The sequence below is a fragment of the Neolamprologus brichardi genome, unplaced genomic scaffold (genome assembly GCF_056152115.1).
Source record: "Neolamprologus brichardi isolate AB-2024 unplaced genomic scaffold, ASM5615211v1 NODE_ptg000033l+_length_6344489_cov_1, whole genome shotgun sequence".
NCBI lineage: Eukaryota > Metazoa > Chordata > Actinopteri > Cichliformes > Cichlidae > Neolamprologus > Neolamprologus brichardi.
In genome coordinates, this window is record NW_028270137.1 from 1708180 (window position 1) to 1723014 (window position 14835).

Consider the following 14835-nt stretch of genomic DNA (forward strand, 5'->3'; position numbering starts at 1 on the left):
AAAAGACGACTTCATGAACGTAAATACACAAAGTTTCCAACTGCTCATCACACTCGAGAGCAAGGAGGCTGTTTCTGCAAACACAAACACAAGACGGAGGAAAGGAACGGCTCGCAGCATAAAACATCAGCGAAACCTGACAGAGAACATGTAAAAGGCATGATGGGAAATAATGGGCCACAAGTCAGTTAAAGTAATTTCTTGACTGAGAACATGTGGCAGAAATCTGCCAATCACATCTTCATTCGCTGGTTTTAACTTTTGACTAATGCTTCAAATTTGGCTTCAGCCCCTCATCAGACCCGTTGACACTGATCTTCAGTCCAGTTCTTGTGTAATGTGACAAACCTCAGCTTTTCCTCCATCTTCCTGACAGCCAGCCTTCTCCTGAGGCTTCTGATGAAGCTTTGGAGGCAGACGCATCTGTCTGGTCATGTGTCAGATCTTTGCTGGATTTGATCTCATTTCTCGAGTACATCACTTTCATGCTGCAGATAGACTTTTAGACCCGCTACATCTTCTTTGTCGTCCCCTTTTCCTGATTCCTCAAAACATTCATAAATAAAAGCCTTGAAAGTCAAACTGAGTGGAGAACTATTACACTTTAAAACAATCACAAGACAGTCTGGAAGCAAAATCTGAAAGAAATGGTGCATTCAAAGAGGAACAAACAAATAAACAAATAAAAAAGACATAAGACATCAGTAAAAACGTGTCATAATTTATGTCCCTGTATGCGGAACCTGCACATTTTGCTGTGTAGAGTCTGTATAGTCCAAAATAAACAGCCTGGTTTGCAGAAGTCGTCACAGTTTATCTTCTGATAATGAAATGATGTCACGATGAGGACAGCAGACCTTCAGTACTCAAAACTACCGTTCTTATTATTTTGGAGATGCTACAGCCGTCGTCTGGCCACCATCATTTGGTCTTTTATAAAAAGCACTCTTCACTACCCGGATCTTTACTCAAGCCACGGGAAGTCCAGTGTACTCCGGTGGCCCAAAGCAATCATAGAGTTCCTGCTGGTGCTAGATGGTTGTACTGGTTCCAGATCAGGCCTGTGAAGATACAAAGGCAGGGAGTAAACATGTCTACATACACATCTAAGATACTCTTTTACTTTGTGCATGTGTCAGCAGGAGAAGGGTGTTTCTAAGACATCTTGGATTACAGCGAGAACTTACTAGGCCTAACCTAAATCCCAGACTCCCACTCCTACAGGGGAACACTGAGGAATGCTGATTTGACTCTCCCGACCCTGCTCTGTCCATCTGGGTGGGTGCCAAGCTCCAGTCAGGGTGGAGGGAGAGGCTGAAGTGCCTGCAATCCTCCACCTCCCATTAAATTCCTCCCTCGACGAGCTCTCACATAAAGAAGAGCCAGTGTTGATCCAGAAAAGGCAAAAAGGCCCTTTTATCTGTTTCTGTCGAGAGTCCCAGTCTTTGCATCCTGCCTACAGGTCTCTGAGGCTGTCATTTCCAAAACACATGCTTATGCTGGTTATTCACATATAAATAACTATAGATTGTAGGTTTCCTTATCAGACGGGGCAACAGGCACAGTGTCCTTTCAGTGGTTCTGCATCGGTGTCATTTCGACCCGTGAGGATGTAACATATCTTTGACAAAGGAAAGCAGGATTATGTTGTTACTTTTTTACAACAAAAGTAAAAACAGGAAAATGTTTCTTTTACTGAATGTGAGCAGAAAACGTGAATTTTGTTTATGTTTGTGAAGAAAAACAAACAAACACTGAAACATGCACAGGTACATACAGTGTTGGGGAGTAACGGAATACATGTACCGCCGTTACGTATTTAAAATACAAAATATGAGTAACTGTATTCCGTTACAGTTACCGTGGTATTTAGAATACAGTTACTTTGTTGAAATAAATGGATTACACGGCGGTACTTCCCTGTTTTATATTGTGGCGGGTCAGGACTGTTTGGGTTTTGTTTGACAGCTACGTTCTGTTGTTCCAGGTGGCATGGTTACGGTTGCCATGGTTACAGGGTGACGCTCTCTCTCTGCGTGTTTCCTGGGTGAGAGAGCGTCTGTTGTTGTTGTTGTTGTGCTAAGCTAACAGGCAGAATGCTACAGGTATAGCTCTAAAGAATGTAGCATCATGGGCAGTGTAGTCCGTGCTGCAGGGAGAATGGACTGCCATACCCGTTATGTGTCTGTGAGCGAGGGAGGGAGAAAAAGGAAAAGTACGAGCTGTCATCGAGCAAAAACGGGAGCTGGAAGCATGTCCATCCATCCATCCATCTTCATCCGCTTTATCCGGGGCCGGGTTGCGGGGGCAGCAGCCTAAGCAAAGAGGCCCAGACCTCCCTCTCCCCAGCCACCTCCTCCAGCTCATCCGGGGGAACACCAAGGCGTTCCCAGGCCAGCCGAGAGATATAATCTCTCCAGCGTGTCCTGGGTCTGCCCCGGGGCCTCCTCCCGGTGGGACATGCCTGGAACACCTCACCCAGGAGGCGCCCAGGGGGCATCCTTACCAGATGCCCAAACCACCTCAGCTGGCTCCTTTCGATGTGGAGAAGCAGCGGCTCTACTCTGAGCCCCTCCCGGATGGCCGAACTTCTCACCCTATCTCTAAGGGAGATGCCAGCCACCCTTCGGAGGAAGCTCATTTCCGCCGCTTGTATCCGCGATCTCGTCCTTTCGGTCACTACCCACAGCTCGTGGCCATAGGTGAGGGTAGGGACGTAGATCGACCGGTAAATTGAGAGCTTCGCTTTTACACTCAGCTCCCTCTTCACCACGACGGACCGGTGCAGCGTCTGCATTACTGCAGCTGCAGCCCCAATCCGTCTGTCGATCTCCGGCTCCCTTCTCCCATCACTCGCGAACAAGACCCCGAGATACTTGAACTCCTCCACTTGGGGCAGGACCTCATCCCCGACCCGGAGTGGGCACTCCACCCTTTTCCGGCTGAGAACCATGGCCTCAGATTTGGAGGTGCTGATCCTCATTCCCGCTGCTTCACACTCGGCTGCGAACCGCTCCAGTGCGAGCTGGAGGCCCTCACCCGATGAAGCCAACAGAACCACATCATCCGCAAAAATCAGAGATGAGATCCTGAGGCCACCAAAGCGAAAGCCCTCCGCCACTTGGCTGCGCCTAGAAATCCTGTCCATAAAAATTATGAACAGAACCGGTGACAAAGGGCAGCCCTGGCGGAGCCCATCACCCACCGGGAACGAGTCCGACTTATTGCCGGCAATGCGAACCAAGCTCTTGCAACGGTTGTATAGGGATCGAATGGCCCGTAGCAATGGGCCAGACACCCCATACTCCCGCAACACCTCCCACAGGACACCCCGAGGGACACGGTCGAATGCCTTCTCCAAGTCCACAAAACACATGTAGACTGGTTGGGCAAACTCCCATGCACCCTCAAGTATCCTCGAGAGGATGAAGAGCTGGTCCAGTGTTCCGCGACCAGGACGAAAACCGCATTGTTCCTCCTGCATCAGAGGTTCGACTAGCGGACGAACTCTCCTTTCCAGCACCCTGGCATAGACTTTCCCGGGGAGGCTGAGGAGTGTGATCCCCCTGTAGTTGGAACACACCCTCCGGTCCCCCTTCTTAAAGATGGGGACCACCACCCCGGTCTGCCAATCCACGGGTACTGCCCCTGATCTCCACGCAACATTGCAGAGGCGTGTCAGCCAGGACAGCCCTACAACGTCCAGAGCCTTCAGGAACTCGGGGCGGACCTCATCAACACCAGGGGCTCTGCCACCAAGGAGTTGTTTAACTGCCTCAGTGACCTCGCCCCCAGAAATTGGCGGGTCATTCCCCTCATTCCCAGACTCTGCTTCCTCCTTGGAAGACGCGTCAGTGGGATTAAGGAGGTCCTCGAAGTATTCCTTCCACCGCCTGACAATTTTCTCAGTCGATGTCAGCAGCGCTCCGCCAGCACTATACACAGTGCAGGTAGAGCACCGCTTTCCCCTCCTGAGACGCCTGACGGTTTGCCAGAACCTCTTCGAGGCAGTCCGAAAGTCTTTTTCCATGGCCTCTCCGAACTCCTCCCACACCCGAGTTTTTGCTTCAGCCACTGCCCGAGCCGCATTCCGCTTGGCCTGTCGATACCTGTCGGCTGCCTCCGGAGTCCCACAGGCTAACCAAGCCCGATAGGACTCCTTCTTCAGCCTGGTGGCTCCCTTCACCTCTGGTGTCCACCATTTGGTTCGGGGATTACCACCACGGCAGGCACCAACCACCTTGCGGCCGCAGCTCAATGCAGCAGCTTCGGCAATGGAGGCGCTGAACATTGTCCATTCGGACTCAATGTCCCCCGCCTCCCTCGGAATGCTGTTGAAGCTCTGCCGGAGGTGTGCGTTGAAGATCTCGCAGACTGGGGCCTCTGCTAGTCGTTCCCAGCACACCCTCACTACGCGTTTAGGTGCACCAGGTCTGTCCAGCGTCCTCCCCCGCCACCTGATCCAACTCACCACCAGGTGGTGATCAGTTGACAGCTCAGCCCCTCTCTTTACCCGAGTGTCCAGAACATATGGTCGCAGGTCTGGTGATACGATTACAAAATCGATCATCGACCTACGGCCTAGAGCGTCCTGGTGCCACGTGCACTTATGGACACTCTTATGTTCGAACAAGGTGTTCGTTATGGCCAAACTGTGATTAGCACAGAAGTCCAATAACAAAGCACCGCTCGGGTTCAGATCAGGGAGGCCGTTCCTCCCAATCACGCCCCTCCAGGTCTCGCTGTCGTTACCCACGTGAGCATTGAAGTCTCCCAGCAGGACAACAGAGTCTCCAGGTGGAGCACCTTCCAGCACCCCCCCCAGGGACTCTAAGAAGGCTGGGTACTCCGAACTGCCACTCGGCGCATAAGCGCAGATGACAGTCAGGACCCGTTCCCCGACCCTAAGGCGCAGGGAACAAACCCTCTCGTCCACCGGGAAAAACCCCAACGTACCGGCAGCAAGCCGAGGGGATATTAGAATACCCACCCCAGCCCGCCGCCTCTCACCAGGGGCAACTCCAGACTGAGACAGAGTCCAGCCCCTCTCCAGGAGACTGGTTCCAGAGCCCAAGCCGTGCGTAGAGGTGAGCCCGACTATATCTAGCCGGTACCTCTCAACCTCACGCACTAACTCAGGCTCCTTCCCCACCAGAGAGGTGACATTCCATGTCCCTATTGCCAGTCTTGGCAGCCGGGGGTCAGTCCGCCAGGGCCTCCGCTCCTGGCCGCCACCCGGCACACAATGCACCCGACCCCTATGGCGCCTCCTGCGGGTGGTGGGCCTGCGGGAGGATGGGCCCATGTCTCCTCTTCGGGCTGTGCCCGGCCGGGCCCCATGGACTAAGGCCCGGCCACCAGACGCTCGCCCTCGGGCACCCTCCCCGGGCCTGGCTCCAGGGCGGGGCCCCGGTAACCCTATCCCGGGCAGGGTAAACTGTTCCCTCTGTGTTTTTTTCATAGGGGTCTTCTGGAAGCATGTAAATATAATAATAACCACTGCAGCCAAGAAGAGAGCCTGACGAGCCCAGCTGTAAGTAAGCTATTAAGACTCGACTGTACACCGTGTTCGTGTTTTCCTCCAAAAACAATAAGTTCTGTTGGAGCAGCCTTTCAACGCCTCTCTCTGTCTCTGCTAGCAAAGTTGACCCAGACAACAAAGTAAAGCTAGTTTTCAGCTACGAGCCCGACACAGAACCCACCGTATTAGCCAGAGGTCCCTTTACTACGGTTCGGAGCCGCGGACCTTCAGTAACAGTAATAAATCACAGCAATAGTACATTCATGTAGTTGTAAACAGCATGATAATATATTAAGTAATCCAAAGTATTCAGAATACGTTACTCTCATTGAGTAACGTAACGAAATACGTTACAGAATACATTTTGGGGCATGTAATCTGTAATCTGTAATGGAATACATTTTAAAAGTAACCTTCCCAACACTGAGTACATAACTCAACAATCTTCTTGTGTTGTGTGTGTGGGGACGGAGAGAGTGTGAGTGTGAGTGGGTGTGTTTGTGTGTTTTTGTCACGAAATGTTCTTGTAAAGGAGGGTGGGAAGTTTTCAGCCTAATGATGGTCTGCTTCACTTGCATCACGTGTTAGGAGACCATCTTTAGCCCCTCTGATGGGTCCCAGCTGGATCTGGACCCTGATCAGCTGCCCATTGGATCATTTGGGCCAGTGTGCAGCGACAAAATGTGAAAAATGAGCAAAACAGCCGTTTATCCAAATTCTTCTGGACCTGACTGCAGATCATAGATGTACCACACTGTGGTGTGTAGCTGCTCCTCACCTGTAGAGCTGTGGGCAGGACATCTTCAGTGAAGCCGAGGCTGCTCCCAGCCTGCTGTGATTCCTTAGCTTAGTCTTCCTCACCACGTCTTTGACTCGGGCCCATGTGCTGTTTTCACTCAGCTGAACACAAACACACAAAATCGTCACTGATCAACTTTCCCTTCTAGCAGTAAATGAAGTGTTTGGGTGACCTGCTAACAAGTTAATTTATACACAGTGACCCAACAAGATCTTTTCAGTAGTGACCAAGCAGACAACAAACTAGTGGCTGAAACACACGCGGGGGGAGTTTGAGAGAGTGAATAATATACCAGCAGAAGATTTTGGTAGAAGCACAGATTGTTGGTCGTGTTTTCCTCTGAAAACAGTGCAGGAGTTTTCCTAAGTGTTGTTTCTTCTGGAGTTTAGCTCATATTGTGTCCTTTTTGTAGCTCAGCATCACTCGTGTGTTTATTAGCATGGTCATTGATTTTGTTATTATGTTCTTTGCAGTCTGTTTATATTTTCGTTCCTTTAAGGTTTCGCATTATCGAGTATTGTTTTGTGATCCCTCCACGTGTCTTCTGTCCTCGTCTCTGTGTGTCCCCTGTACAAATTGTGTCTTGTCTCCAGAGTTTTTGCAGAGCGTCACCTCATATATTTGATGTGAAAACATTAGTTAATCACACTGCAGCATGTGATCCTCTCAGGAAAAACAGCATCACTTACTGTGTGCTGATGGATGGAGAGCCCCTCAGTGCTGTCCCCGTGGACCTCCCCCTCAGTGTGACTCCTTTGGCTTCGGCTCTTCCTCCACAGAGGAGCGAGAGTTAAACCATCACCTGTAACTCCTGAAACTGGGAGCAAACAACAAGCACTTACAGTTCAGTTTGTGCCCGACTAATAACATTTAAACCAGTATTCATTTGGTCCTTTCATGCATTTTGTCAACGCTATAAACAAAACACACACATGTGTGCTGATTAGCCACAACATCTCAAATGCTGTGCGTCCTCGGTGTCCTGCCCCAACTGAAGGATGGACGTTATCATGGAAAAACACACTGACTCCACCAGATCATTGCTACATGATTAGTTGATTAGTGATTTTTTATTCACATCTTGCTGCAGGGAGTCATGGCTGTTATAAGAAATGGAAACAGTGCACGTCTGTGTTTTCCTCCTGATCATCCCACTCCCCTCTTCTCCTGCTTTACTGTAAACACATCACTTCTTATCACAGCTTCTGTTGGTCGTAGCACTTTGCTAGGAACTATTCAGTCCGGCGCTATAGCTACATAACAGTCGGTGAATCCAAATCTGAAATGATCTTATGTGGCCTGTGCATAGTCCAAATACGTGTTCCTGTCAGGAGCAGATGTCCGCCCGGGTTTGGGTGAAGCAGAACCTTTCTTTAAAGCAGATGAACTGTGGGGGTAGTTCTGGGTCACGCTGTGAAACTTGAGTACTGCTAAAACAATTTGAGAACATAGTTTAGTTCATTCAGGGTGTTCTCAGAAGCCTGAAGGCTGCAGAACAGTAAGTCCTGTCTGAGGAAAATATCTTTCTAAAAATATCTCGTCTTCTACGTTTGGAGAAGCTGAGAACTGCATCTACGCCTCCTTCTTTGCCTGCTTGTGCAAATAAACTGCTGCCAGTTTTTTTCACTGCTGTTGGTCATTAGTTGTAGTTTTATCCAACCAAAACCATGAACCTGTGACCGTTAGTAACTACGAGCACAGACTCTCTTTTTGTTGCTGTCTTAACCTCCAAAGACCTGAACTCTTCCACAGCAGCATTTTTAATTTCTCTTTGATATTTGGGCTGATTGGGACCCGATGAACGTAAAAACAAAGAATTGCCAGATTTTTCTTTACCTCATATTTGTTTCTAAGACAAATGAGAGCCACATATGAGGATATTCGTTTAACCCTCTCGAGACAGGCGTTGCAGATTTGCAACAGTTAAAAACTATGTTATATATATATTAGATATATTTATGAGGTTTTTTTACTCAGAAGTACCACTGCAGGACTTGGTTGTGCATTAGCAACATAAAACTTAATTTGAGCCTCAGAGGGTTAAGATTTCGACAGTAGCAGTATAATGTCCTCGTAAGTGGATATCAGGCCCTTGTAGAGCAAAATGAAGTATTTTGGTCTAAATAACCCAAAATATTTAATATTTAGTATCTACTGTTATCTACTGCTAGCTAGTTTATTTAGATGGTGCTGTTTTTATTATGTTGCTCTTTTTTTGTTTGCTTTCTCTTCTGTTTTTTTTTCTCCATACAGGTGATCCAGGTGTTTTGTTTGTTTTTCTTTCTTCCCCCCTTTCTCACCGTCTCTTCTCCCCTCTGGTTTTCTTTCTCTCCCTCTCTTTCTTTCATTCTTTCTCCCTGTCCTTTCCCCCAGTCATGTCTGTCCCGTTTGTAGCAACCGAAAATAAAATAAGTACATAATTATAATAAAGGTCAATCAAATGGACCAATATGGCCATGATGATCCACTTGGTAAAATAAATCCGCTTGGCATCTTTCTTGGCCTTAAGACAACAATTCTGATGCTAAAGATCCAAACGGGACACAAAAAAAAAATATAAAAAAAAATAAATAAATAAATAACCCAAAATGTGACGTCCACATGTGTGAACGCTCGGTCCTAGAGGTTAAAGGTGCAGTCTGCCCTCGATTGGAAACATACCATAAACATGCTTATTTATTCCAGTTACTGTCAGCAGGTTAGACATGACATCCTCTCGTTTTGGGACAGCTGAGCAGCAACAACAGCTGCTTATAAGATAACATTATGTTAGGCTCAAGATAAACAGGCTGATTATGTTCTCACATGACCTAAGAGTTTATTTACAAGTCCAACAAAATCATATTGACTTCACAGAAAGTTTCACTATTGCTGGCAAACAGCAGCTAAAAGCTAAAAACAGCAGATTACCAAGAGCATGTCCTCAGTGCTACATCCTGCTCAACTGTGATTGGACAGCAGCTTCACTGAATCATCGTGTGTCAGGCTGCCTTCACAAACCTGGCATACTCAACCTTTAACGTCAGTTTTGTTTATATAGCACTAAATCACATCAGAAAAAATACATGATGAGTGAAAAACGTTTGACAGAAAGGAAAGTTTGAATCTTAAAAGTAGAGATAGTGTCTGTCTCCTGAATCCAAACTGGAAGCTGGTTCCACAGAAGAGGGGCCTGAAAACTGAAGGCTCTCCCTCCCATTCTACTTTTAAATACTCTAGGAACAACAAGTAGGCCTGCAGAGCGAGAGCGAAGTGCTCTAATAGGGTGATATGGTACCTGATGAATAGCAGCCTGACTTTTTTGAGATGCCTCAGGTTAAAAACATAAAATACTGCAAAATCTTTAATTGACATCAGTTTTTTTATTCCTGATTTATTAGTTTGTGTTTCTACTATTCAAATATGTAAAAGTCTAGTGTTGGAAAATATTCCACACAAACACGAGCAGAGAAACACAGTCCACAGTCTACAGTCTAAGTTTAGTGGTGAGATTTTAAACACTGCACCGTGAAAGACTTGCCAGCATGCTGTGCTGTCAGCATGTTATGTGTATTTACAACTAAATGTGCAAAATTACATGAAGTTTGCAAATGTGTTAAATGATGCTTGATGGTGAAGTGCAGCCTGGGATTAGTGATGTAACTCCAGCATGTATACCAATGTTTGTTTGGCCTGTTTTATCTAATATCAGAGTTTGTATTTTATGGATTTTATGCAGAAGGTTTACATCAGTGCGATTTTTTGTATATTAGTTACAAACACAACAGCAATCACTGTTACTACACAAGATGTTGCGGACTAAATGTCAGGTAGTCCTCTCATGAATCACTATTTATTCACTACAAGGAGATACTGGGATGTCTGTGAAGGTTCTCAGTCATCCAGGTCATCGTAGTCAAAGGAGCTTGCAAAGAAAAGCGTCTGGACTTCTTTAAGTTACTTGAAGACGTTTCACCTCTAATCCGAGAAGCTTCTTCAGTTCTAAGGTCAAATAGTGGAGAGTCCCAGATATAAACCTAGTGGGAGTTTCCCCCCACGGAGGGACAAAAGGACCCCCTGATGATCCTCTAATCGCCTGAGCCAAGGTGTGAAACTGGGTGTGGGTCCCAATCAGCCAGAGTTTCAGGTGAGTTCATTGTGAAACCTGGCCCCACCTTATCATGCAAATTCCTGAGGTCAGATGGCCCAGGGTGTGAGTGGGCGTTAAGGCGTCTGGGAAGGGATGTCAAAACTGGATTATAGATGGCAGAGAGTTGGTGTCGTAAACCACCGCCTCTGTTCAAAGATGGTCGCTCACAGTGGACATAGATGCTTCTTTCACTCCTCTTTCAAACCATCTGTCCTCTCTGTCCAAAATGTGAACATTGGCATCCTCGAAAGAGTGACCTTTGACCTTAAGATGCAGATGGACAGCTGAGTCTTGTCCTGTGGAGGTGGCTCTTCTGTGTTGTGCCATGCGCTTGTGAAGTGGCTGTTTGGTCTCTCCAATGTAGAGGTCTGGGCATTCCTCGCTGCACTGTACAGCATACACCACATTGTTAAGTCTGTGTTTTGCAGTTTTGTCTTTCGGGTGAACCAGTTTGTGTCTGAGTGTGTTGCTGGGTCTGAAGTACACCGGGATGTCATGCTTGGAGAAAACCCTCCTGAGTTTTTCTGATACACCGGCTACATAGGGGATGACAATGTTGTTGCGTCTGTCCTTCTTATCCTCCCTCGCTGGTGTCTGATCTTCTTTTCTGTGCCTCTTTGCTGACTTTAAAAACGCCCATTTAGGATAGCCGCACGTTTTGAGTGCTTCCTTTACACGTGTGTGTTCCTTCTTTTTCCCTTCAGGCTTAGAGGGAACATGTTCTGCCCGGTGGTGTAGGGTCCTGATTACTCCAAGTTTGTGTTCCAGAGGGTGATGGGAGTCAAACAGGAGGTACTGGTCCGTGTGTGTGGGCTTCCGGTAAACTTCGATGTTGAGCCACCTCCACAGGACAAGATTCAGCTGTCCATCTGCATCTAAAGGTCAAAGGTCACTCTTTCGAGGATGCCAATGTTCACATTTTGGACAGAGAGGACAGATGGTTTGAAAGAGGAGTGAAAGAAGCCATCTATGTCCACTGTGAGCGACCATCTTTGAACAGAGGCGGTGGTTTACGACACCAACTCTCTGCCATCTATAATCCAGTTTTGAGATCCCTTCCCAGACGCCTTAACGCCCACTCACATCCTGGACCATCTGACCTCAGGAATTTGCATGATAAGGTGGGGCCAGGTTTCACAATGAACTCACCTGAAACTCTGGCTGATTGGGACCCACACCCAGTTTCACACCTTGGCTCAGGCGATTAGAGGATCATCAGGGGGTCCTTTTGTCCCTCTGTGGGGGGAAACTCCCACTAGGTTTATATCTGGGACTCTCCACCATTTGACCTTAGAACTGAAGAAGCCTCTCGGATGAAGGTGAAACGTCTTCAAGCAACTTAAAGAAGTCCAGACGCTTTTCTTTGCAAGCTCCTTTGAGATACTGGGATTGAATCTAGCAGCCTTGTAGAGATTGCAGGTGCTTTTGTGTGTTTTCTCCAGGTGCTCTGGTCGTATTACCTCCACCGGTGGATATGAGTGGGTGCTGTGTGACCTCTGGAATGGCTGACAGGTCTGAGAGAGTTCCACTGGGTGATGCAAACTCATCTCTGGATTGTGTTTTCTGAAAATCCTGGAAGGCTAAACTTGCTGCACCACAGCTGCAGTAGTCTTTGAAGAAGTCCTGGAAAAAGCAGAGAAGAAGAAAATTGATTTTGAACGTGGTTTTAAATAAAAATGATGTTAATTGCTTTAGAATTTTACTCCACGTAATGCAGATCATATATGACGATATACGCAGTAAGATGTGTAATTTGAATGTTGCTGCTGATGTGCATCGCAGAGTGTGGGACAAAAGAACAGGCTTCTTGTACGATTAATGGTTTCTTTTAACATTATTTTTGAGGAGTTTGTCTTTGTTGGACAGACATCACAGAGGTGAGAGAGCAGCAAAGCCACTCTTGTGGCTCAAGAGTTGGGAGTTCGTCTTGTAATCGGAAGGTTGCTGGTTCGAGCCCCGGCTCCGACAGTCTCGGTCGTTGTGTCCTTGGGCAAGACACTTCACCTACCGCCTACTGGTGGTGGTCAGAGGGCCCGGTGGCGCCAGTGTCCGGCAGCCTCGCCTCTGTCAGTGCGCCCCAGGGTGGCTGTGGCTACAACGTAGCTGCCATCACCAGTGTGTGGATGTGTAAAGCACTCCGGGGTCCTTAGGGACTAAGTAAAGCGCTCTACAAATACAAGCCATTTATCTTGAATAAGGCCGCCTGCTCACCCACCAAACTGAGCTGGTGCCCTTTGTGAGCATGTTTAATTAATCTAGTTTCCTCTGATAGCCTCCATAATCAGAGGAGTGACATGTTTAGCTATATGTTCTCCTTGAACTGCTCTCTGAGTGGTGTCCAAAAAAAGAGCTTTGCTCCCCATGATCACATGTTAACCAGGTCTCTGTGTTTAATAAAATATTTAGTGCACTGCATCTCTTGAACAAAGACAAAACTTCACTTACAAACAAGAGAAAATGCTTCGAGTTATTCCTGAGATTTGTTCTAGTTTAGCCTCAGCTCCCACTCAGATGGCCCCCACTGGTGACACGGAATCACACAGTCAACAATGAAGCAGTCGTGTCCCACGATGCTGTTTCACCTGAGTCTTTTCCTGGGCTCTCTTTCCACGATGATGCCACTAAACTCTCGTATGCTGCAGGCGTGCTGAGAGGACGCGTGCAGGCATGGGCTGAGGCATATTTCATATCCACAGTGGATGTTTCGACCTGTGGTTGCTGAGACCGGCTGGGTGGAAAACACCGTGCTTGAAATAATCAGTTGGCTTCATGTGATGAAGCTATGATCACTCACCAACCTGAGCCTGTTTGATTAGTTGCCTCACTGGGAGACCCCCGGCTGCAGAAACACAACTCTCACATTGACCGGGCCGGTAATAGAGCAGAGAGTTTGAGTCTGCTCTGCCTTGCTGCTTTCAATCAGCCTCACCCTCAGCCTCTAACAGTCACTACCAGAACATATACCTGGACCGGATCCTTCCTCTGTTCCTGAATAGTATCACGATCTACGACAGATTGTCAGTAAAGACAAAGCTCTGTCTCAACCTCCCCACAGGCCCAGGAGGAGGAGCAATGTTTCCCTCCAGTTTATTAACCAGACAAACTATTCCTCCCGCTCATTGGTTTTTGTTTCCACTGACTTTCCCAGTCTTTTCCCAGCTTGGGATGTGTTCGGTAAATGAACTGGGTCTCAGCACTTTTCTGCTCTACCTGAACATTCAGATCATTTTATACAACCATCCTCATTCAATCACTACTTATTGTAGTCACACCATTCTGTCAGAGGCTGGACCTCATCTCTGTAGGCGGTGTCGTCATCGTCGGTGTCCCATTTGGTGATGATGATGCAGGGATGCAGTCACTGGTGTAGATGGTGTATAGGAGAAGACTCAGCACACATCCCTGTGGTGAGCCAACCTTGACTGATTGTGTTCGGTCAGTGAGAAAGTTTTTGATCCATGTGCATGTAGTGGAGGGGGAAGTCTGAGTTTACCAGCTTGGCTATAAGAATGTGTGGAAAGATGGTATTAAAAGTTAAGCTGAAATCAGGTGAAGCGTGCATCCTCGGTGGGGCTCGGCAGTCCTTTATGCACAGCTTCTCAAAGCACTTCACAACAGGTCATTAAGGACAATGATGGTTTTAGGGACCGGGATTATTGTTGCTGAACTACATCGCCCAACGTGGGGCTCAAACCCACGATCCTGAGATTAAGAGTCTCATGCTGTACCGACTGAGCTAGCTGGGCTTGTGCTGCCACGTTTTGTTCCCATTAAATCTGAGTTTTCTCGGTATAACCAAAACAAGCTTTCAGTTTGTCGTTCCTTACGTTTTAGTTTAAAAAGTCCGACACTCTGAGAGGTGATATCACTTGTAAGCTGTCTTACTAATTTAACCATTTAGTCTGGAGAGCCAGTTTGCTGCTCGATAAAAACGCCATCTGTAAAGCTACATCTTACTATTCATCGCAGAAAATAAGAACAATCCCAGGCTTCTCTTCACCACTGTAGCCACACCTCTGTCGGCTGTAGATCAGGTGGTACAACACAATCTCCAGTCGGCCTGCCAAATGTTCTTGAGCAAGACAGTAACCCCAAGTCACTCTCTGGTGCATCCATGGGAGTGTGAATGTTAGCTTGGTCTTACACAGAAAGAAGAAAGTGTGAATATCTTAATGACCTTGTAGCACCACATCACCCTATCAGAGCTCTTCACTCTCACACTGTTGGTGAATTCTCCCTTAGTTGCACTACAATAGTCTTTGCTGCTGTACTGAGTGTTTCTTCTTCAGTCGCCTTTTCCCACTCATTACCTGTTTATACACCACTCTGCATTTAATTATTATTAATCTCCTTTTCCACAGAGAGTTTTTTGTCATGTCGTCCTCC

General features: G+C 47.3%; 1 protein-coding gene and 1 non-coding gene across 3 annotated transcripts in view; both read right to left on the reverse strand.

Annotated features, from left to right (window-relative positions):
* Positions 1-494: 494 nt before the first annotated feature.
* Positions 495-14835, reverse strand: part of LOC102790138 (uncharacterized) — a 37284-nt gene continuing 22943 nt past the window's right edge. The window contains exons 4-7 of one of the 2 annotated variants that reach the window (XM_087837451.1): positions 11910-12072; positions 7010-7131; positions 6300-6421; positions 495-1061 (exon numbers count right to left, since the gene is read on the reverse strand). In XM_087837451.1, coding sequence (XP_087693577.1) covers positions 965-1061; positions 6300-6421; positions 7010-7131; positions 11910-12072 — 504 coding nt within the window. In that variant the 3' untranslated portion in view covers positions 495-964. Of the gene's footprint in view, positions 1062-6299; positions 6422-7009; positions 7138-11909; positions 12073-14835 lie in introns of both variants that reach the window. The other variant, XM_087837450.1, reaches the window with a different exon arrangement.
* trnak-cuu (transfer RNA lysine (anticodon CUU)) lies at positions 14123-14195 on the reverse strand. Its single transcript has one exon. It is a non-coding gene; the product is annotated as a tRNA-Lys (tRNA).